The sequence below is a fragment of the Mustela putorius genome, unplaced genomic scaffold (genome assembly GCF_011764305.1).
Source record: "Mustela putorius furo isolate JIRA1106 unplaced genomic scaffold, ASM1176430v1.1 tig00000580_pilon_pilon_pilon, whole genome shotgun sequence".
Lineage (NCBI taxonomy): Eukaryota > Metazoa > Chordata > Mammalia > Carnivora > Mustelidae > Mustela > Mustela putorius.
Window position 1 is genome coordinate 2,292,126 of NW_025421423.1, and position 24,773 is coordinate 2,316,898.

General features: G+C 44.2%; 1 protein-coding gene across 1 annotated transcript in view; it reads left to right on the forward strand.

The window, feature by feature from the left end:
- The window catches only part of FRMPD1 (FERM and PDZ domain containing 1), a 92,250-nt gene that overhangs the window by 53,399 nt on the left and 14,078 nt on the right, over positions 1 to 24,773 (forward strand). Inside the window, exons 3-9 of the mRNA XM_013053786.2 lie at positions 2,174 to 2,331; positions 3,180 to 3,282; positions 6,092 to 6,137; positions 14,907 to 15,014; positions 18,948 to 19,043; positions 23,262 to 23,387; positions 24,232 to 24,351. Of these exons, the coding sequence (XP_012909240.1) occupies positions 2,174 to 2,331; positions 3,180 to 3,282; positions 6,092 to 6,137; positions 14,907 to 15,014; positions 18,948 to 19,043; positions 23,262 to 23,387; positions 24,232 to 24,351 (757 nt within the window). The remainder of the gene's footprint in view (positions 1 to 2,173; positions 2,332 to 3,179; positions 3,283 to 6,091; positions 6,138 to 14,906; positions 15,015 to 18,947; positions 19,044 to 23,261; positions 23,388 to 24,231; positions 24,352 to 24,773) is intronic.

Consider the following 24,773-nt stretch of genomic DNA (forward strand, 5'->3'; position numbering starts at 1 on the left):
TTACTTGAGAGAGAGAAAGAACACATGTGAGCATGAGCCGGGAGCGGGGCAAAAGGAAAGGGAAAGAGACAATCTCAAGCAGACTTGCACTAAGCTAAGTGAAGAGATGGGTGTGGGGACTTGATCTCGTGACCCTGAGATCATGACCTGAGCCGAAACAAGAGTGAGATGCTCAAACGACTGAGCCACCCAGCCCGTCCCTTAATTGCACCCTTTGGAGCACAAAAGTTTTTAATTGTGATGAAGTCAGTTTATCTGTGTTTTCATTGTTGCTTGTGTTTTTGGTATGTATTTGTTTAGGTATGGAGCCTGGCTCCTAATACACATTCAACTAATCTATTTCAATGAGTTAGTGATGGCTTTTTGAGGCTGTTTGGTGCTTTTATCCTGTAACTGCTAATCTTTTTTACACCAGCAATCCTCTTTATTGATCATTTTCTAGTGTACTGTCATCGTCTGTTTAAAAACAAGTGGGACTTCTCCATTTCCTGTGTTTATTATGCCTCTTACTGTTTTTCCTTCTCTGATAACTATCATGTGCATTTTGCCCCCCCCATTTAAATTCTAGAAATGTCTAGAGTATCCTTCCTGTTGCTCTTTGTAAAAAGAACATAAATGTGATTTTTGGTACCCAGTATACTATATTATTATTTAGAAAGGCCCTTTCGTAGCTTTAAGGTTTTGTTTTGTGTTGTTTTTTAATCAGGGATGCCTACTGGCTTTATTCACTCTACATGTTCAGTTTTCAGTTTCTTCCCTCTCATTAGATCCCTCTGCAGATGCTTCTCTGTGTGACCCCTGTGCTTGTGTAGGAGAAATCCTCTCTTTGTCTCTAAGCCGGCTGGGTCAGGTCATCATCCGGTCAGACAGTTTAAATCAACTCTAAGCTGGGGTATGAGGCGCTCCTTGATGGATAATGGGCATGAGGTCTTGTACTTGGGTTTGTCTCATACATTTTGGCTCCCTGAAGCAGTTTTTGGGTTCCCCGATCCTTGTTAAAATTTGAGATCCATTATCACTGACATGTGATTTTCAGATAAGTGAGGTCCTGTTGCATTAAGCAGAGCTCCTGACAGTATTTGGTAAATGGATGAGAATAAATGATAGGGCTTAACTCCCCTGGGGAGCTGTTACTCCTCCACATTCTGTCGTTTATTATGGGGAGCTGTTACTCCTCCACATTCTGTCGTTTATTATGACAGTAAATGCCTCATCTCGTCCCCATTTGACCCTTCTCAGAAAGGACCACTCGCAGGGGGGAAAAGTCATTTGCCACAGACAAATGAGAAATAGCTCCCGACTTGTGGTTTTGAAAGAAAGAAAATACAAACTTTCAACTTACCTGCTCTTAGATTTATAGAGAACATATATGTTTTTAAAGATCACTCTAGGGGGAATCTTCACTCTCTAGGATTTCCTGTTGGAATCCTCACAGTTATCTAGTTGAAAGGGAAGTGGAATTCATCCGAAAGCACAAAAGAAAAAACAAAATCACCAAAGGAACTATCCATCTGTGGAATTAGTCAGCCTCAGACACCCAAACGGAACAATACCTCCTTCCTGTTCACAGTCCCTGTTTTTCCTCTTCTGTACTTCTACTGATGCACTGCCTCCTGCCTGATGCCTGGCCATGTGTACCTGCATCCCTGCTTCCTTGTGTCTCTGCATCACACCCCCACGCCCTCCCTCCACCCCATCCCCGCCCCCCTGCATCCCCGGCCCCGCCCCCCTGCAACCCCGGCCCCGCCCCCCTGCATCGCCGCATCCCTGCATCCATCCACTCTGCCGCAGCTACTGAATGTCTTCTGTGCCAGGACCTGGGATGCATAGATATACCCTCGACATCTCTCAAGGTGCAGCTCGAATGTCCCGTCTTCCAGGCAGCAAATGCTTTCCTGATTCTTTATCCCACACCCCTCAAAGTTAGAACTGCTCGCCCCCCTTCTCTGAGTGCCCAGAGCACTTCACGACTTCTGTTCTAGAGACTGGTGCTGTGTTCAACCAGATGTTCCATGCAGCGGTGTCTGTGCCTTACTTAGCTCTGTCAAGAGGAATGTTGGGGGTGTTCTCCGTGCTGCATCTCCCTCCTCCAGGATGCCTAGGGCTGTCCCAGTTTTGACCACTACCTACAGTCCTCTCTCTCTCTTTTTTTATAATACTCCTTCTCTTCCAGGGCTAAAGTTGCTGCAGCTGATGGGACCCCCGGGATCCCAATCCAGACCCTCACGCCTGTGAAACACACAGTAAAAATAGACAAAGATGCCCTCCTCCAGGACTACGGATTTCACATTTCTGAGAGCCTTCCCCTCACGGTGGTGGCTGTCACAGCAGGTAGGGGTGGACTGGGAAGCAAGAAAGGAGTTTGGTTTTTCAGGAGGGGGAGAAATAGCCCCGGATTTCTTCCCATCTCTCTGTCCTAGAACGTAATTTCAAAAATGCTACCCCAGGGAGTTAGAAAGGGCATGTCTAATTCTGACCTAATTCTGGTTAGAGCTTTGTACCTTTCTTTGGTGCTGGGGGTGGGGGAGCCCAAGTTCACCTGCTGATTGGAACCCCAGGTTCCTGCTGGCCTGGAGCAGGGCTTTACCCACCCGTGGCTCCCTAGCCAGTCTCGGGGTAGTGACAGTATTTGAATCAGCTGGCCCTCTTCCCTGAAACACTGCATGCTCCGAGCTGGGGAGAGTTGCTGGCCAGAGAGTAATAGAAATTATTGATTTGTTTTCACTTGAGTCTTTGTAAGATATAGGCTCTATCAAGGCGAAGAAGAGCAGGCTGGAAATGTCTAGCATTTGTTTCCATACATTAACTGTGTATTGATGTTAGATCTGGACTTAGTTAAAATCTACCGATTTCAGTTTATACACACACACACACCCAGAGTTCTTTAGAGATGAATGCAATAAATGGCTAGCTCTGTTGATTCTGGGGGTTTCTGCTAGTTTTCTTTTTCAAGACAGTCTCCTACTATCCCTTGAAGGTGATGGATGATAGATACATTATTCACGTTTTATAAACAGGAAAATAGATCCCTGTGAGCCCAAAGCTGGGGGGCGGGCAGGAAGGGGGGTGAGCTGGTGCCCAGGGCACTGGAGCAGCCACCCATTCAGTTATACCACAGTGACACAAAGGGCCTGGGCCCTCCTGGCGTGAACACCAATTACTTCTTCTCTGTCCAACAGGAGGCTCTGCTCATGGCAAGCTTTTCCCCGGTGATCAGATCCTCCAAATGAACAACGAGCCTGCTGAAAGCCTTTCCTGTGAACGAGCAGTCAATATACTGAGGTACTAAATTGCCTCCGTTACCCGCAGAGTCACACAGATGATCACAGCAGAAAGACGGGTGACAGGAATGACATAATTGATCTCCCCCAGGGCTTTAGTAGGGTCCTCTTCTCCTTGAAGTGGAGGCAGCAGCCTTGTTTGAGAATTTGGTCTCGGTCACTGTGTGTCATCTGTCCAGAGAAGGGATGGAGTGGGGGACAGCCCCCTGCTATGCTAGGCACTGCACGAGGCACAGCAGGCGGTGGGGTTAAGAATAATACACAGGCTCTACCCAGTGAGGATTTCCAGCGTTGTTGTAGTGTATGCCAAAGATTGGACTAAAGTGATGCTAAATCTGTCAGTTCTTCTTGAACCCTTCCGATAGCTCTTCTTAAATGCCTGGTTGGTAAATTGTAGTTTCACTGATATGGCAGAGGTCACCTTCTGTCCAGTGGCATCGTGACTTGTGTCGACGCCTCACTTTCTGTCTAGACCGTGATCTCCCTCAGAGCCAGCACACAGTGAGTGCTCAGTTGAATGAGTCAGTGATTGCTGACCCTGGTTTTAAGACAGAAGAAGGTCAGCGATAGGCGTGAAGAGGGCTGACAGACATCTCGTAGGCCCCTACAGCCTCCGCCATCTTTCAGTTGGTCACTCAACACTCTTTTGATGACTTTAAATTAAGAGACATGAGAAATGGAGTTACATGAAAGCCAACTTAAAGATACTTATTATGCCTTTTTTTGGTGAGTGGTGTTGGGTGGTTTTCATTTCTGGGAGCCTATTGTGGACAACACATACTGAACGATGAGTAAGAGGGACAAAGTCAGAGTGAGACAAAATGAAAAGGCAGGATACGGTCTCTGCCTTCTGGAGGCACACAGTCTTTCTGTGGAGAGACACAGAGACACAGCTTACAGTTTACAGAGAATCCATCAAAGTGTAGAAAATAGTGTCCTTTCAAACAAGCCTGATATTGCTTCCAGATTGCCAGAGGATAAGTTGTGTGGGTGGGACAGCCCCCTGATGGGATTTGATGATTTTGTTTCTACAAAATGAAGCATGGTGATAGAAATCATGATGTTTGGTTTCTCAATTATCGGGTGATTTCTCTCAAAGATGATCAGTGCTCGCAAATTAAGTTTAGATTTTCAGTGAAGCTAATATTTCTGCCAGGCTAAATCAAACTCTGACTAACAAGCAAAATTATTCTCAGTTTAAAGCTGTAGGCCAGAATGTCGCTGTGCAGGTAACATTGAACTGGGCCTGTTTCCTGAGCACCTGAGCAAGGAGCCCTGTGGGGCCAGGGGACGGCACTCCCCTCACGCCACAGACTGAGAGTACGGACTCGGACTCTCGGGTGCACCTGTGTGAGGCTGAGGGCAGACACTGCTTCAAGAGCAGCAGAGGAAAGGGGCTGTAATGGCTACAGATTCCTCCAGCCTTTGGGGAAACTGGGTTTGACAAAACAGAGGAGTCCAGAAGGATTTCAGCTGTACCTTTAGTGCGGGGTAGAATTTGGCCCACAAGAGTGGAGGTGAAGGGTGATCCAAGCATAGAAGTGATAAGCAGGAATTACCAGGTGGGGTCAGTTGGCCTAAGGCACCAGGTGCCTACTAGAGGAAAGTTCTGGGAAGTGAGGCTCACATGGTGAAGGGTCTGGAGTGCTGACACAGCAAGTTCAGGTGACAGTCTCTGGGTAGAATAAGGAGGCATTGAGGACTCCTCAGCAGGGCTGTGACTTGATGGGTGCCATAAATCTGTGCTCTCTGTCATACACTGCAGGAATCCCATTTTTTTTTTAAGCTTATTTCCCAGGGCCATTGCCACATATAAAGAGAAAAAATCAAGGAAAACATGGCACAACAGCACCTCTCTACTCCCTCCAGATATCTGGGAGACCTGAATGTCCTTTTGAGAGCACTTGGACCTTGGTTTGTTGTGGATTGTCTTGGGAAAGGCCTGTTTTTGTATAAAATGGAAAAGAGGCAATCCCTAGACACTTCGAAACCGCAAGTTGATTTTACCCATTTGAGGAAGCAACATACCAGCAGCAATTGTCCTAAATGTTCATATTGCAAGAAGTCAAATGAAATTATTTGCAAACAGCTTCTCTATGTAGCAGTGGCAAAGGAAAAGGAAAGATGGATTGATTTTTCAGTTCTGTTCTCTAATACAAAATGGAAGTTGGGCCAGCGTCTAGTTGACTTTTCTCACTTTGAGAATATATAAGAGATGATGACAAGACAGAAACGTCTAGTATCTTGATGTATGATTCGACTCATCGCACTGATTTTGTGTGCCCCAACACCACAAGCTGGCTGGCTTTTAGCTGATAAATGTGATCCACATTCATTTATTCAATTTAGTGAAATGTTTAGTCTAAGTTGGCTGAATAGCAAACTAAGTTTTCTGTGTTATTGCTCTGTTTTCCCATAAAAAATTTTTTTTGGACATAAATCTAGCCGAGTGGTCATACCAACTGCATGAGTTCCCCATCATAAAGACTAAATTAAATCTAAGTGACTTAACTAAGTGGCTGTAGGTATAGACTAGATGGTAGAGGCAGGTGTCTGAAGAGTCCCTCGCGGTCAGGGGTGGGCTCTCTGAGACTGCTTCAGCTCCTCTGCGGACCCTTGCTTCCCTCTCATCTTTCTCAATGTTGCTGAGCCAAAGAAGCTGAAGCAAATTAGGCTGCTTTGTAATTCTGCCAGTCTTTTTGACCCTGACATACACACACACACACATCATTATTATTATTATTATTATCATCATCATCATCTAAAGTCATGAAATGGTTTTATTTTTATTCTTTTTTTTTTTTTTTCAGGGAAGCTGAAGACTCTCTTTCAATCACAGTTGTTCGCTGCACGTCGGTAAATCTCTTTCTATGTCTGTTAGTTTTACCTTTCTCAGCCCCAGGGCCCCAAATCCCCAGTAGGATATCACTCAGAGCATAAACAGGAAAGGCAAGTGGCAGAAGGGACAGCAGCCAGGCAGCAAGTGGGTGGGCAGTCACTGTTGCCTGAAGATAGCTGATGTGTCGGTGCTATGGAGGAGAGACAGGTATGGGTCAGCCCAGGCTTTCAGAACTTTTGGTGCAGCCAAGGAGACAGATCTAGACTTATGCAGAGTGGGACAATGACAAGGGCACTGTACTGCAAGCATTAAGATAAGTTTGTGTTATGACTTTGGGCAAGTCATTAACTTTCAGTTTTCATTTCTATAAGATAGTGATGATGGCAATAATTGTCTTGTCTCTCTAATGGGTTATTTTGAGGACCAAGTGAGTTGTTGGATGTGAGTGTCTTATCAGCCCTGAGTTCATCACAAGGCAAGGTGTGGCATGGATGGTGTGCTGGGAGGAAATGGCAATCCTAAAATCCACAGGCAAAGGAGCCCTTTCTCTGTGATACAGGAAAAGTATATAATCAAGTCCTAAGAGAAAGAACTACCAAGGAGAAAGCGTTGACAGAAAATTCTCATTCTGAGAGACTTTTTAATTCATACCTCTTAGCCTTGGCCAAGTAAAGATAAAAAAAAATAAATAGGGGCATGGAGAATTTTAGTAATGCATTTAATAATCTAATGTAATTGACTACCTACCAGTCTATCAAGAAAACTCAATAAATTCCCCAAATAAGAAACTATGTAAGTCACTTTTCCAGAATATAGTGAAATAGAAATTAACAACTACCAAAAACTTAATTAAAACTGTCCAGCCTTCAAGAAGATGTGGTATATATACACAATGGAATACTATGCAGCCATCAAAAGAAATGAAATCTTGCCATTTGCGACAACATGGATGGAACTAGAGCGTATCATGCTTAGCGAAATAAGTCAAGCAGAGAAAGACAACTATCATATGATCTCCCTGATATGAGGAAGTGGTGATGCAACATGGGGGCTTAAGTGGGTAGAAGAAGAATCAATGAAACAAGATGGAATTGGGAGGGAGACAAACCATAAGTGACTCTTAATCTCACAAAACAAACTGAGGGTTGCTGGGGGGAGGGGGGTTGGGAGAAGGGGGTGGGATTATGAACATTGGGGAGGGTATGTGCTTTGGTGAGTGCTGTGAAGTGTGTAAACCTGGTGATTCACAGACCTGTACCCCTGGGGATAAAAATATATGTTTATAAAAAATTAAAAATTAAAAAAACTGTCCAGCCTTTTGGAAATAAAAATGCAATCTCCCAAGCAAAGATGGGGTCAGACAGAAAAGCAAAACTGCCATTATAGACTAGTTAGAAGAAAATTTAAAATTAGAAGTGTGCTCTTTAAAAATTATGTGCAGTCAATGCTATACTCGAGAGTAAAATGTATAGCCTTAGGTGATTTTATTATTGAATAAGGAAGTAGATCAGGTGAATATTTAGTGCAAGAAGTTGGAAGAAAAGACTATAAAACAAACATAAGGCAGAATAAGGAAAATGAGAGAAATCAAAATCTAAATGATACTTTGGAAAACAAAAATTATAAATTTGATAAATAAATCCTAATCGGTTCATTAAGGGAAAAAATAAGAAAAAAGGAAATCTGCAAGGAAAAGAAATAGGTGGACCATATGTGAAAGAAAGTAGAATATTATGAAGGATGTAAACATTTTTTAAAAATATAGAAAGAGAAACATACCATGTTCTTTGGTGGGAAGACTGTTATGAATACATTGGTTATTCTCATATTAATGTATATTCTTACTGCAAATTCAAACTCCCAATGGAACTTGTATTTGGACTTTGGCAAAGTTTATTGAAGTGAGAATTATCAAGAAAATATTTTTTTAAAAGATTTTATTTATTTATTTGACAGAGAGAGAGAGCGAGAGAGCACAAGCAGGGGGAATAGCAGGGAGAGGGAGAGGGAGAAGCAGGCTCCCTCCTGAGCAGAGAGTCTGACTCCGGGCTGGTTCCCAGGACCCCAGGATCATGACCCAAGCTGAAGGCAGATGTTTAACCAACTGAACCACCCAGACATCCCTTATCAAGGGAAAAAAAGGGGGGTAATGGGGTGCCTGGGTGGTTCAGTCAGTTAAGTGGTTGACTCTTGATTTCAGTTCAGGTCGTGATCTCAGGGTGGTAGGCTCAAGGCCCTGTGTTCAGTGGGAGAGTCTGCCTGAGGATTCTCTCTTTCCCTCTCCCCCTCCCCCCTCACTCTCTTTATCAAACGAATAAATCTTTATAAAATAAAAAGATTTAAATTTAAAAATTTTTAAAAAGAATAATGAGGATGGCCCTGGTATAACCCTTTTAAAAACTAAAATGGTTGGACATGTCAGTGTAATCAAATAGAAAGTCCTAGAATAGGTACATATATAAGAATATAGTATGTGAGGGGCATCAGGGTGGCTCCATTAGTTAAGTGGTTAAGCATCTGCCTTGGGCTCAGGTTATGATCCCTGGGTCCTGAGATCAAGCCCTGCATTGGGCTCCCTTCCCTCCGCCCCTGCTGTTCCCCCTGGTTTTACTCCCTCTTTCTCTATCAAATAAATAAATTTAAAAAAAAAGAATTTAGTTTGTGAAAAATATGGCATCCCAAATCACTGGAAGAAAAGATAATTATTCACAAAATCATTCTAGGATATTTCTTTAAATATTTGAAAAAAATAGTCTCATCACACCATTTGATGTAATAATAATTACCTATATAAAAAAAAAAACATTAAAATGGGGCCCCTGGGTGGCTAGTGGGTTAAACCTCTGCCTTCAGCTCAGGTCATGGTCTCAGGGTCTAGGAATCAAGCCCCACATTGGGCTCTCTGCTCAGCGGGGAGCCTGCTTCCCCCCTCCCTCTGCCTGCCTCTCTGCCTACTTGTAATCTCTCTCTCTTTCTGTCAAATAAATAAATCTTAAAAAAAATTTGTTGAAAAAACATTAAAACGTAAGCAATATGGATGAGTGTCTATCTGACCATTGGTTATGGAAAGAATTCCTAACTATTGAGGGAGTGGGAAGAAGCACAATGAACAGCTATTTGACTATGTGAAAAATTACATTTCTCTGGTCTAAAAAGTTCAAAACACTAAAAAAGCAAGGAAACTGCGGTCTCTTCTCATTGTTGACAAGTACCGTTTTTTGTTTTTATTTCTTGGAAATAAAATAGGGGAAAAACCCACCTAAGTAGGATTAAGATGTTTGACATAAATATGACAGACCAAATGTTTTATGGACAAATAAATGGAGATTCTTCTGAACAGCATTTGTCTATGAAATAATGTGAAACCAGTGTATAAAAAACAGTATACTGAAAGCTAATTAGTATAAATGGTGGTGCAGGTGGTAAGAGTTTTTTTATTAAAAAAACTGGTGGTAAGAGTTTTTTTTTTTTTAAATAGAGATTCTTTTTATATAGTTGATCAGTATCTCTATGGAGAACATCTTACTTAATTAGGTGGGTTTTTTCCCCTGCTGTTTTCAAGAAATGAAAGCAAAACACTTGTTAAGTAAATAAGAGGGAAACAACTTAGGGTTGCATCCTTTTAAAAATGAAAAGCGTAGAGAGAGGACAATTAACATGTTCCAGAAGGACTCTGGAGATTCCTCCGAGGTTCCCAAGCAGAGGATGGTATGAATGTTGTGCTCCAGGGGATCCTGGGAGGGAAGCTGATATTGGCCCATGGCCTGAGAAATGGCCTGAGTGTTGTCCAGCCCACTCAGGCCTCTCATCAGGAGTTACATGATCATAAAGCGAGTGATCATTTATGTCTTACGTCAACAAGGATGCCCATCTTTGCCATCACAGGTTCTTAGAGTTCTCAAATGGCTTCAAATTGATTAGGAAATCTAAAATCCAAAATTGGGGGGATGGGGCTTGGCTGACTCACTCAGTAGAGTGTGAGACTCTTGATCTCAGGGTTGTGAGTTTGAACTCCATGCTGGGAATAGAGATTACTTTAAAAAATCTTCAAAAAGTTGGGGTGCCTGGGGCACCTGGGTGGCTCAGTGGGTTAAAGCTTCTGCCTTCAGCTCAGGTCATAATCCCAGTGTCCTGGGATTGAGCCCCACATCAGGCTTTGTGCTCAGCAGGGAGCCTGCTTCCCTTCCTTTCTCTCTGCCTGCCTCTCTGCCTACTTGTCATCTCTGACTGTCAAATAAATAAATAAAATCTTTAAAAAAAAAAAGTTGGGGTTCCTGGATGCCTCAGTCTGTTAATTGTCTTTGTTAATTGCCTTTGGCTCAGGTCTTGATCCCAGGGTCCTGGGATCAAGCCCCGCATCAGTCTCCTTGCTCAGTGTGGAGCCCACTTCTCCCTCTGTCTGCCACTCCACCTGCTTGCGCACTCTTTCTTTCAAATAAATAAATAAAATCTTTAAAAAATAAAACGAAATCCAAAGTTGGAATAGTAATTACTGTTTCTGTAGGACTTAGAATTTTATGGGGAAAAATATATGTTTAATTGTAGAGAGCTGTATTTATATTCATGATTTATAATGTGTTATTTGTTATATTAATACCAATATCTAATTTCTTTTTTTTTTAAAGATTTCATTTATTTATTTGACAGACAGAGATCACAAGTAGGCAGAGAGGCAGGCAGAGAGAGAGAAAGGGAAGCAGGCTCCCCACTGAGCAGAGAGCCCGATGTGGGGCTTGATTCCAGGACCCTGGGATCATGACCCAAGCCAAAGGCAGAGGCTTTACCCCATTGAGTCACCCAGCACCCCCATATCTAATTTCTTATTAAATCTTCACTGAAAGAAAATCCTAGAAGATAGACATATTTGTTATCCCCTTCTTACAAATAAGGACTCTGTGGCCTCACATGCCCATGGTCACACTTGCTGAAATCAGTGGAACTGGGTTATTTTCCAGGTAGTTAGATTTTGGAACCTATGGTCAATAGCGTTATGCTAGTCCACCTCCTTGATTCTGTTGTCTTTATTTTTTTATTTGTTTTTTAAGGGTGGGGGGGCAGAGAGTGGGCGAGAGAGAGAATCTTAAGCAGACTCTGTACCCAGGAGCACGGAGCCCAACATGGGGCTCAGTCTCATGACCCTGAGATCACAACCTGAGCCAAAACCAAGAGTCTGAGGCTTAGCTGACTGAGCCACCCAGGCACCCCGATCCTGCTGTCTTTATGAATTGACATTGGCTAGTCTACGGCAGAGAATGGTAAAAAAGATACAGAACTTTTCAGCTTGTCCCTTTCGGTGTCCTTTTAAGCATTAACTCTTAGTTCAGCAAAAACATGCACAGAGAAAGTCTTTATCAGCTCAGGTATTCTACTCTCTGACGGATTAATTTAAAACCCAGGGAGCATCTAAATATCCTAGAATAATGAGGACCTCATATTCTTTAAAGTGTCTCTTTTTAATATTCAGTGGCCCAAGCAAGTGGTTTGCAGTGTCTTTTAGATGCCTACATACACAGCGAGCAGAGCTCCTATTTGGGTATACAAGTAGAGGACCCGCGGCGGGGCCTGTGGATTGGGCATTTCTGTGACAGAGTGTGTGTTCTTTCTCAAAGCAGCTAGTTTCTTGGTTGGGTAGTTCCAGATATGAGAGAGACCCTTCTTCCCTGTGATTCCCACCAATTAATGCTCGTCAGGGCAAGTGCACATTGTATGAAATAGATTAGCAAAGGTTTGAAAGAAAGCAGGCTGTGGCCTTCTCTCCAGACTCACTACTGTTCCATCAGCTCTCTTCATCTGTGATGCCTTCTCGGAGTTCTCACTTCTCTGATAGCTCTCTGCATAGATCCTGGCTGCATGGTGGCCTTCCCAAATGGTGGCACCCAGAAAGGAATACAGTTCCACCTAAGGTCAACTGATGAGAGTCCCCAGGGAACAGAGAGAGCACGTTTGATATGCATCGAAAATGCTAGCGAGGTCCAAGATGGGGTTAAGATTTTAAGAGGCCCAGTCATGCTGTTGGCTTGGGTGAAATTTGTGGTTGACCGAAAACTGAGGTTTTGGTTCCAAATGAATCACTTCCAAGCCCCCATCCCATGCTGTGCTATTGATTTTTTTTTTCCTCAGTGCCACACTTCACAGTAATCCCTGTCAAATCATGTTGCTTTGGCCCAGTGTTGTGGCATGCTGAGATTTGACAGTCGGGGAATTACAGAACTGAAGGGTATATTTGTACAGTCATCAGCTGTACTCATTCTCCCTTCCTGTCAGGATCCACCTCTTCCCACGCCTCCCCTACTTCCTCCATTACCCGGCCAATTGATTTTCTATAGTCTGATCCAGCTCTGGGTCTCACTCTTGCAGGATTGCTGTCCCCCCCGCCATGGATTCTTTTTCTCTCTGCATCTCTCCCTGTTCTGCCCCTGGTTTCTCATTCCTTTGAGTCTTTCTCCATCTCTCCCTGTTCTGCCCCTGGTTTCTCTTTACTTTGAATGACAGTTGTACCTGTCACTTTGACCCCTCACTTTACTCTCTTCCCTTCAGCTCTTGACAGCCCTGCTCTCTTATACCCTCTCGATGCTTGTTGTTAGTGATATTTTGGCCTCTGGCCCTTAGCAGCCCCTGGCCCTCAATTTTTCCACACACCTGTTTTAAATATCTAGTTCATTTATTTTGCCTCCCAAATTTCTGCTGCCTGAGATCTGATGATACCCTGTAGCTCTGTATCATTCACTGGTTTGGTAAATACACGTTCTCTGACCTCATCCAAGCCATTGCTAACCATCATTGTTGGACACTGAGCCAAAGGGAGCCTGAGTTCCTGAGTTAAATCAGGACAATTTTGAGCATAGTTCAACTAGTTTTGAATCCTCCTAATGGCTCTGCATCTGGCCTTCTCCACAGGGGGATTATAGGAGACCTTATCAAATACTTTGCAAGAATGAAGGAATACTACTATATCCCCAGGACCCTGCCTTACCAATCTGGAATCCCATCTTCAAAAGAAAAATGAACTCGGTTGCCTCTGACTTATTCTGGGTAACTCCATATTGGTTATTAGTGATCAATGACTAAAAGCTCTCTGACCACCTTTTATCTTGAATTCTGCCAAGTAATAATGACAAGCTTACTAATATGTGTTTTCCTTAATCTTCCATGTTCATTTTTTGGGAAACTTGATACTTAATCATCTTTAGTCTCCTGACATTTCTTCCATTTTCTTTTCTGTGGATGATACCAACTGTTGTGTGTGATAGTCTAGGGGTCCCTAGATTCACTGGCATAGATGTCTTGAACTCATTCAAAGAATTTGATAATTTTATCACCAATTTTTGGTTGTAAATTTCTTTTTCCCCTTATTGCTTCTATTTCTTCTAACTGGAAAATCATTCTGCTGGAAGAAGAAAGCAAGCTGATGTTAAGTAATTTTTGAAGTTGAGAGATTACCATACCTCTTCCCTGGGAACATTGTTATTTCCCCTTCTCTTTTTACTAAATTTTTAAAAAGCAAACTATGTATTTGAGATACTGAATCATAGTCGTGAACCCTGTTACACCAAGGCTCTAGTTACCTGTGAGATCAAATTTATCTTGCATTAAGAATTCAAGGTCACTTCTGGGGCGCCTGGGTGGCTCAGTGGGTTAAGGCCTCTGCCTTCTGCTCAGGTCATGATCCTGGGATCAAGCCCCGCGTTGGGCTCTTTGCTCAATGGGGAGCATGCTTCCTCTTCTCTCTCTCTCTGCCTGCCTCTCTGCCTACTTGTGATCTCTGTTTGTTAAATAAATAAATAAAATCTTTAAAAAAAAAAAAAGAATTCAAGGCCACTTCTTTTCTTCAGGTGCTTAATGGCATTGGTCTGTTGATATATGAGGCCATGAGCATGGTTTCCTATAGTTTCTCTGACTGTTGTTATATCTCTCTTTTATGTCAGCTACATAAAATGTGGTCCAGCGCTCCATCTTGAGACTCTTAACACATGTCCCTTTCTAGAGCCTGGCCTAAAGGACTACCCAGACCAAGAAATGGAGCATGCCAGGCTGGGAATAACATCAGGATTCATATCATAACATATCAGGATCCAGGAAGATCACATGGATGGTCTAGATCATGCAAGCTGCTGTTCACTGTGTCACAATGTAACCTCCTACGGTCTAGGCTAGGGGCTTCATCACATACTCATACCAACCTGTGATGACTCTTTCTACCTCTGGGGAAAGAGGGTACCACCGAAAAGAAGAAAAGGGCAAAGAGCAGCCAAGGATAAATCACAGGGGCCAGAGCTTCGGGGAGCCCTGGAGTTATTTGGATCCAACTCTCCCATGGTACATTGGAAAACTAAAGGCTGGAGAGGAGCAATGACTTGGCCAAAGTCACACAGAGTTATTTTGTTTTGTTTCATACACACACAAACACACACACACATACACACACACCTGGTTTACCTCTCTAAGAATTTGTGTTTGAGGTAGTTCTCACAACTGCTGAGTTGTTTGAGGTAGTTCTCACAACTGCAGAACTCGGGTCTTCTTGTCCATAAGCCAGTTTTTGTCTTTGTCGTACACAACCATGTTGCTACCGTACCGAGTCCTTGACTGTTCTCAGACACATCAGAACATTGTCTGGGTTGGGATCATCTAGGGGATGATTAGTGGGATGCTGTCCTTCTCTGTCGGTTTTAACGGAGGCCTCAAAAGCTGTCAAGGTTGGTGCTTTCGTTTTTAAGAGGTGAGAAGGTGTGTCATGGCTTTTACAGAAGTCCGGTTCTAAAATGTGTCATGGTAATGTTTTGCAGGGAGTCCCCAAGTCATCCTTCCTGACTGAGGAGAAGAGAGCCAGGCTAAAGACCAACCCCGTGAAGGTGCACTTCGCGGAAGAAGTACTTGTCAGTGGACACAGCCAGGTGCGTCTCTAGTCAGGGCCTTGAAATCACTCTCCATGAAGCTGGTGAGCCACCTCTTGGCACCAACCTCTTTGAGACTCTGGATTCTTGCAGCACAGAGGGGATACCGAGGGAGTGTGGTAGGTTTGCTAGAGGCTCTGAGCGCTCTCGGTAAGGTGCCTACAGACTGTGGACAGGGAGAGCCAGGGAGAGAAGCATGGGGTGTGGCTGTCTGTTATTCTGGGACTCCATTCTCTTGCCCATGAAATGCCAACAAGTTCTAAATGCTAATTTCTCATTTTGAACCTTCAAACCTAGTATTCCCACTGTATCAATAGTAGTGGTGGGAGTGGTGCAGACTGGCTTTTTTCTCCAGATGAACTCAGTATGTGTTGAACTTCTGTTATATGAACCTGAACTTTTGGGGCATATAATCCTTAGCCATCACGATACCCAGCAAGGGAGGTATTTTAATACACGAGGAAGCAGAGGTTTAAGAGAATTAGCCTCTGAGATCATACACAAGAGAATCTGTAAGCCAAGTCTGTGTGACTTCAGTTTTTTTAGTTTTCATTGGAACACACTGTCTAGTCCTTTTTGATATGGAGACATCCAAGATTGGGGGTTCAGAGGACAAATTTGTAAAGGAAAAGTATTGGCAGGAGTTTGATATTTTTAATGTGGACTGTTGGATTAAAGACTCACTTATTCATAGTTTATACATTTTCTTCCCAATGGTCTGAAGCTATTGCCATTCAGCACTGAACAATCAATGCTAGACTTTGAAGCTCTCAAGTCAGAGCTTGTCCTTATCTGGTCTTCTCACTATAGACACCAGCAGATGGGGCATTGTGGCCATTTTAACAAAGGGCCCAGAGTTCTTATTTTCTACCTTGCCTGCTACTTAACACACCTGACCTTCATTAGACCTGAGAGTGGAAGGTGAATTTGTTCATGAAGGGGCCAGTGGGATGCCTAATGTGGGTTGGGATCCCAAGACCCTGTCACCCAGCCATGTTTGTTTCTGTGTGTCCATGTTTGTGGAAATGTGTTGAACCTCTATAGCAAATTAAATTTAGATGCCATGTGTGTTTTTCGGAGTAATACACAGTGACGAGAAGTGGGGCTAGAACCAAATCACAGGACAGGTAGAGAATAAGAGTTCTGCAAACATGAACCCCATCACTAGGATCCTCTCTTAAAATGGCTGCCATCCCCCACTCACTGGTATTGTGAGAAGACCAGGTGAGGACAGGCTTTGACCTGAACTGGCTACAAAATCTGTTTCAGAGTTTTTGTAGGGGTGAGAGTTTAGAGAAAGAGGCTTCTAAAAAGGTATCTCTGGGGAGACTTGTGGGTCAGAGCACCAAGTCTCTGTATCAGCCACATAAGGCAGAGACAACAAAACCAGTGAGATACCTATTGAAAAGTGATATACCTATTAAAAAGTGATAATATTGGGGCGCCTGGGTGGCTCAGTGGGTTAAGCCACTGCTTTCGGCTCAGGTCATGATCTCAGGGTCCTGGGATCGAGTCCCGCATCGGGCTCTCTGCTCAGCGGGGAGCCTGCTTCCTCCTCTCTCTCTCTCTCTCACTGCCTGCCTCTCTGCCTACTTGTGATCTCTCTCTGTCAAATTTAAAAAAAAAAAAAAAAAAAAAAAAAAAAAAAAAGTGATAATATTGAGGCAACTCGGTGGCTCAGTTGGTTAAGTGTCCAACTCTTGGTTTCAGCTCAGGTCATGATCTCAGGGCCGTGGGATCAGTCCGCCTTAGGTTCTGTCCACAGTCAGCGGGGAGCCTGTTGGAGACTGTCTCTCTCCCTCTGCCCTGCCCACATGTACTCTCTTTCTCTCTCTGAAATAAATAAATAATCTTTTAAAAAAATAAATAGCAGAAGATAAAATCTGTTGCTAACCTTTTCCCCTGAAAGCAGGATAAGGCCCCAGAAGAATTTAAAATAATAAGCTAACATTTGCAAAATGCTTGACTTTGCTAACAGTTAAAGAAATGCGAAGGGAGACATGAAAGGTGCCGCTTTACACTTAGTAGATGAGCACAAATAAAGAAAACAAATGGAAGGCCTGATGCTGACCAAGTAGCCACAGTCATGTACTAGTTGGCGACTTTGTCAGTTGGTTTCATATCGGAGGGAAAAGGCAAACATAATGAATGCCATAAAGATGTGGCCCAAGGATCACATTCCTATTAATTTAGTCTATAAAATAATTTAAATGCGAAAATTCCTGAGCTCAAAGATATCTATGGTACTGCTATGTAGAAAAGAGAAAAATTTTTTTTGAAAAGAATGCTCGAGGTCTAGGGCCAAAGAAGGCTTAAATCCATTCTGATATTTCAAACCGATAGAACATTAGAAGTCCATTAAAATCACAAACATGAAACCCCCAGGAAAAAGTGGAAGAAATACGTATCGAGTAAAAAATGAAGATAGAGGGCGCCTGGGTGGCTCAGTGGATTAAGCCGCTGCCTTCGGCTCAGGTCATGATCTCAGGGTTCTGGGATCGAGTCCCGCATCGGGCTCTCTGCTCAGCAGGGAGCCTGCTTCCCTCTCTCTCTCTCTCTCTCTCTGTCTACTTGTGATTTCTCTCTGTCAAATAAATAAATCTTAAAAAAAAAAAAATGAAGATAGAAATCATGTGTGCTCTATTATGGCCACTCTCTAAAAATGATTTACGGGTACAGATAAAAATTGGAAGAAGCCTTAGAGAAAAGTAAATAGTGGTAGTTATGTGATGCTGCTGTGGTTGTATTATTTTTGGAAGCCCCAAATTGTGAAGTCCCGTGGAAGAAGTTTTGCCCTTGGGAAATCCAAAGATGAAGGTCATTCTAAACACTGGAAAGTGGATAAGCGAGAGGAGAGCAGAGAGCAAGCAGTTTGCGGTCCCCCATCCCGGATGGCCAAGCCACACTGCAATCCGAACATACCCCCCTTTCTGCCAAAAAACTACTGTGTTTTTTCTTAAGTTATAGAGTGATGAGTGTGAATCTTACCAAAAGGATACGAGTCACCTTGCAGTTAGAAGATACAAAATTCTCATCCGAGGCGGATTGTCATATTTTTTACAAAAATCTGATAGGCTTCTCTACCCAGGTGGGCTTTATACCCAAAGTCTTTGCAGAGATTAAAGCTGGAGTTAGTTTTAGCTCAAATCTTGGGACTCTAGAATGGCTTTCTCACTGATTCTGGAGGACACCAACCCCAGGGCCCTCTTGATTTGCAGCTAAATACGAAGGGGTCACTTTTATGAGGCCCAGCCTTGGGGGGATTCTCTAATCCCAAAGGGAGCATTCTCTTGCCTTGCCCAAGAATTCTGGCTGGCCTGGGGTTACCTATCACAGATCAGTCCTGTGCCCACTTTCCAAAAAACCCCCCAAAGAGTGGCAGAATCCCTTAGGAGAATCCACAAGTCTGGGGTGATGGTGGGGACACATGAAGGTGGGAGTGGTCCCCTGCTCTTTGGTGATGCTTCACTACAGGGGTACAGCAGGAAAATGGGGATGGCTGTGAAGGAGCTTCCCACCCCGCTCAGCCCCCTGCCCAGCCCCACTAGGAAAGGTGCTCTGGGGAGAGCATGTGTGCTTGTCATCTGACTTACTAAATTATATCCCATGAGGGTAGACACCAGAGGAATTGAAGTGGCTGCCTATGGTTGTGAGACCTCATAAGGGCTCATGCGGTGCCATCAGCATGCTTGTGACGGGGCTCACATCTCTTTTCTGACACTTGGATATCCCTGGAATGTAGCATTCCTGCCTCTGTGTGGTATCAACTGGGTCCATTGGAAAAGTCTCCAGATGGCAAGAATGAAGCCACGACATGGTGAGGAGGTTAGGGAGGATCCTGCTCCCCACCTTGGACGGGGCCAGAGGAGCAGAGGACTTGGCACACCCCAGGAAAGGAAGGGCCAGTTTCAACCCTCCTCTTGTGTTTTCCAGGGTAGTTCTCTGCTGTGCATGCCCAACGTGCTCAAGCTGTACTTGGAGAATGGACAGACCAAAGCTTTCAAGTTTGAAGCGAACACAACGGTGAAGGTATTAAGAGTGAACTGGAGTCTCTTTTCTGGGGCGAATTTGGCTCCCAAGACCCCCAGGCACCTTGCCCTGCAGCTGCCTTGGGGTTCCTACAACCATTAAGGTCTGAGTACCTGTAATAAGCCAAGCACTGTGTTATCTCATGAGTCATACAACTCCCCAGCAAGATGTGTTTTTATCACCGTCTTCCCGGGGCGGAAATCAGGGCTCAGAAAGATGAAGTAGGCAAGGCCTATGACAACTTGTAAGCCTTCATTCTGCCTTAACCACTGGGCTCATTGCCTCTTGTATGTGACTCCACCTACTACTGAAAAGACTAGTACAGCTAAACACTCAAGCAACACGTCCGAGCAGGCCCGAGCACCTGCATATTCCGTTCTGGGTTGAAGACTCTTCAGCTTATGTGTAACAGGCTCCTACATGTGAGGAGATGGTCCGGGCTGAGGGTACAGACTAGGTGAAATGTGGTCTTGTCTTCCAGAAGCTTGCCGTCTAGTTGAGGGAGGTTGGACACTCAAGGAGCTCCTGAGAGTCCAAGGCAGGATGAAATAAGGGCTGCGAAATAGTAATCCGTCTAGGAGGACTGGAGCCCAGGCCATTTTCTCATAGGAGGAGCAGGAGATGGTGCAGGTTTGCTGGCAAGGGTGCTGAGTGACAGAATACAGAGTTTGGATTTTATTCACAGAGAGTCAGGAGTTGCACAACTTCTGAACAAGTTAGAAGGTGTTAGAGCGAGGTTCCGGTGAAGAGGCAGATAAAGGGGGTTCAGCTAGGCCAGTGCAGCTGTAAGTAATGGACAGTAGCTGAGACACACATTCTCACACACACTCACACACGTATCCCATATGCACACATAAATGCACACAGCCAGTGTCACTCTCTGTCACTTTCCTTTGGCGATTCCCAGAGCTGCTCCAAATACCCCATCCCGTTCTTGGCTCACTGTGACTTAGGAGAAGCCAGAGAAAGCCTCTGTGAACTCTGGAAGCCTTTGTTCAGAGAAGAAAGAGGAGGGAGGAATGGATTTACTAAGTGTTTACTACAGGCCTGCTGTCCAGGTGTCCAAGTGCCCAGGCCTCCTGGGCACTTCCTCGTGGACTATCTAATCTAATGCCCCCAGTAACCTTTTGAAGAGACCAGTGTTAGCTACCATTCTGTAGATGAGAACACAGGCCCAAGAGACCCTTCACATTGTCAAGGTCAGCTAGCTCATAACTGGCTTCAAACTTAGTCTGTTTCTGAACCCTGCACTGGAGCTTGCCAAACTACCATTCTGCACCAAAATTTTGCAAATGAATTAGACAAGGTTTCTACCTCTGCCATCTTTGATCCAAGTGCGTTGGAATGGAAGGCATGACTTATCGAAAGTGAGTCCCACTTTGGTGGCCAAGAAGACTTTGAGAGGGTTTACAATAAAAGCACACACACAGGGGAATTAGATCCCAGGTGATAGAGTTGGGGAAATGAGCAAGGTTTTAGCTAGTATAATACTGGTTAATTGTACTTATCTGTAGTAACCAAATTTTTATAAATCTTTTAGTTCCTTAAGACAGAGAGGGGTGAGGGAGGATATAAACAAATCCTGTGAGTCAAAAAAAGGAAAAATCACTGCCTGTTCATGATCAACTTCTCTTCCCTGTCTCCCCTCCATGGGGAGCAAAGTTCTTACAGAGAAAACCCCCTTTGTCTAAGTCAAGAAAAATAATATGCCATTCCACCAACGAACAGTTCTGTTCAGCTGCAAAGCTGACAGTTGCAAAGCTGTCAGGGACACAGCAATATATTATCCAGGTCATTCCCAAAGGGAGCCCAGAGACTCGGGCTGGGATGGGGGGAAGGCAGGGGACCTGGGGATAGCTCATAGTGCACTGAGATATGTGCAGTGTGCTCAGAGTCATGAATGTGGGACATGAAATTGGTGTGCTGAGGCCTCAGGGCAGAGAGACCTGCCAGTTGGAGACTAAGGAGAAGCCTTCAGGTAGGCCATCTTGGAAAGATGGACAGACTGTTGACAGGAATAGGCATAGCATGGTGTGTGAATACAGCACTCCAGGCATGAGGAATGGCACCAACAGAGACCCAAAGATGGGAACATTTGACAGGAGTAGAGGGCTTGTCCTCTCTGGAAAACAGCATGGAGGTTCTCAAAAAGTTGAAAATAGAGCTACCCTATAACCCAGCAATTGCACTACTGGTTATTTACCCCAAAGATAGAAAGGTGGTGATCTGAGGGGTACGTGTACCCCAGTGTTTAGAGCAGCAATGTCCACAATAGCCAAACTATAGAAAGAGCCCAGATGTCCATTGACAGATGAATGGATAAAATATATATATATATATATATTCTTTATATATTATATATATGTATATATCTTATAAACATATAACATGTTATATGTATATGTTTATATATATTTATAATATACAAGTGTGCACGCCCAGTGGAATACTACTCAGCCATCAAAAGGGTGAATACTTAACATTTACATTGATGTGGATGGACCTAGAGGGTTTTATGCCAAGTGAAATAAGTCAATCAGAGAAAGACAGTTATCATATAATCTCACTTTTATGTGGAATTCAAGAAACAAAACAGAGGATCATAGAGCAATAAAAGAAAAAAATTAAGACGAAATCAGAGAGAGAGACAAACCATAAGAGACCCTTAATCATAGAAGACAGACTGAAGGTTGCTGGAGGGAATGGGGGGTGAAGGGATGGGGTCACTGGGTGATGGACATCAAGGAGGGCATGTGATATAATGAGCACTGGGTATTATATAAGACTGATGAGTCACAGACCTGTACCTCTGAAACTAATAATACATTATACATTAATTAATTGAATTTAAACTTTAAAAAAGGGAAGGGTGCCTGGGTGGCTCAGTTGTTTGAGCGACTGCCTTGGGCTCAGGTTGTGATCCCGGACTTCCGGGATCGAGTCCTGCATCGGGCTCCCAACTCCTTGGGGAATCTGCTTCTCTCTCTGACCTTCTCCTCTCTCATGCTCTCTCTCACTGATTCTCTCTCAAGTGAATGAATAAAATCTTTTTTTAAAAAAAGTAATTTTAAAAAGGGGAAAAAAGAGTAGAGGGCTTGTGAGCACAGTGCATTGGAAGAGGCAGGAGCAGATCAAATGGGAGAAGTTAATTGGCACCTGGTATCAGAGAGCTTTGGGTATTAAGCTGAGGAGTTTGGATTTGGGTTAGCAGACCATGGGGGTCCCCTATTCTTGAGCAAGGGAGCGCAATTAGTACATAAGCAGTCCTAGGCTTAGCAAGTTCCTGTAGATCAGGAGTCAGCATTCTTTTTCTGTAAAGGGTTTGATAGTAAATATTTCAGGGTCTCTGTCACAATTACTCAACTCTGCCACTGTAGCAAATGGACATGCTGTGTTCCCATATGACTTTAATTATAGAAGCAAGCAGTGGGCTGGATCTGACCTGTGGGCTGTGGTGTTCTAACCTCTGCCCTAGATGCAAGGTGGAAGTCAGATGGGTGGCAGTGGTCATTAGGATACCACCCTGCAAAGTGGAGAATTGGGTGAGCTCACACTACAGTAGACATGGGAGCATGGCGAGTGGGACAGAGTCAGGAGATGGGTCTCCATCAAGGCCAGTGCAAAGCAGGCATTCAATAATGTTGAGTTACGGAAGCAGAGAGATTCTTCAGGACATAGTCACTGGTGAGTTATGGAGGATAATAGAACAAGTGGAAAGAGAGGGTTTTGAGAAGCAGGTCACACCTGAAAGTTTGCCATTTACAAAAGCTGTGCTTCTGGCAGGACATCTCTGGTGAGTCTGTGATGATTATTTATTTGAGTGAAAATTTCCTGAACGCCATCAAATGCCGGGCTCTAGAGCACAAGACAGGCAAGATTCATGGTCTCTTCCAGGACCCTGAAGAGAGGCATAAGCCCCCAGGGGGTTGCTTCACCCTTCTAATAACACAAAACAGGATGGCTTTTCTGGTGGTGCTGGAGCCCCGAGGAGAGGAGAGCCATGGGTGGAGGGCCACAAGGGGCGATGAGAAGTCCCACATGTTGCCTATGAAGTTTCGGCTGCCTGCGTTGGCAGTGGACCCGTCAGCACAGGCTTTTTTCTCCCTGGCGGCACTGAGGAGCAGAGAGCAGGTCAAGGAGGTCCTCCCCTGTTCTGTGCCTGAGCTTGAGGGCCAGCGTGGCCCTCAGGTGACCCTTGTGCCTCTCTGTGCCTGGCAGGACATCATCCTCACCGTGAAGGAGAAGCTCTCCATCCGCAGCATGGAGTACTTTGCCCTGGCCCTGGAGGAGCAGTACAACATCTCACGGCTGCACCTGCTACACGAGGAGGAACTCATCCAGCAGGTACACCTGTTCCTCGTGCAGAGATCTGGGCCGGGCCAGAACCCTCGGGGATAGGGCTCAGCACATGCACAGGGTTGACGCACTTTCTCATTCCCTCACTCAGCCTGGGGATGTCAGGGCGAGAATCAGGACTGATTTTCATCTGAGGTATAGGGGATCGCATTTTGCAGATGTGGAGACAGTGACTTAGAAAGAGAAGGCGGCTTACTGAGGTAACAAAGCCAGTGGCTCCCCATCTTTCTCTTCCAGCTCTGATGGTCTTTGAGAAGTCAGGGAACCATCTGTTGCTGGGTCTGAGTCATTTTTGGAGACTCACCCCCTGAGCAGGACCCTAGCAGACAGACAGGGCACAGTCTGTCTGTAGCACTCAGTCTTTCAAACATTGAGTGATTCCTTGTACCAGCTTTTTAACCCTTCTATTCCATTAGCATTAAAAAAGAAAGTCAAATGAAATCCCCAAGACAGTTGAAGTAGAGGAAAAAAAAAAGGTGTGGTGCATAATATAATACCAATGTATACTAGACTATTATTTGTGGAAAAGAAAACGGTACATGCATGTAGAAGCCTATAAACACAGAGACTGAAAGGGCAGCTAAGAAACTGCAAGCAGATTTCTTTTGGAAAGGGGAGCAGTTTGATGGGGTCAGTGGGAAACTTTACCCTTTTGAGCCTTTTACATTTTATACCCATGGGAAAGTCAGCGGCAAAATTCTGCAGCTGTCTTTGGAGGCACTGAGATTGAAATCTCTGGGGACTTTCATTTTTTTTTTTTTAAGTTGCTTTGTGGAGTAGCTGTGAGAACAAAGGCGATTAGAAGATTAACTGTATGGCCCTTATCTTGCAGGTGGTGGAAAGGGAGGAGTCACATGACTACCGCTGCCTCTTCAGGGTGTGTTTTGTTCCCAAGGACCCCCTGGACCTCTTGAAGGAAGACCCTGTGGCCTTTGAATACCTCTATCTGCAGGTGACTGGACCAGCCCTTCCTAAAATAACAGTCGTTGTTCTCAAAGCTGGCACACTGGGTTATTTTGAACATGAGTTTAAGGCAGTGAAGCAATTCCCTGGTAGGGATTATCTGAAGGAGAAGAGGCCTGATCATCCCTCACAAATTTCTCTTTCCCTCACTGAGTTGCTATGTTAGGAGACTTGCTCTGTATTAATGAAATTTAGGCTCAGTCCTCACTGTGGAGGATACATTTTCTACTACTATTTAGAATTATGGTTTTTATGGCTACAAGGGGACTTAGTGCTTCAAAGTCTTATTTTAGGAATGATGAAACTGAGTCTTGGGAAGGTCACATGATCTGCCTGGGTCATGCGTTTGGTGGCGGAGCCAAAAATTGGTTCCTTGACCCCCAGCTTGGTGTTCCCCCTACTTTGCCTGCT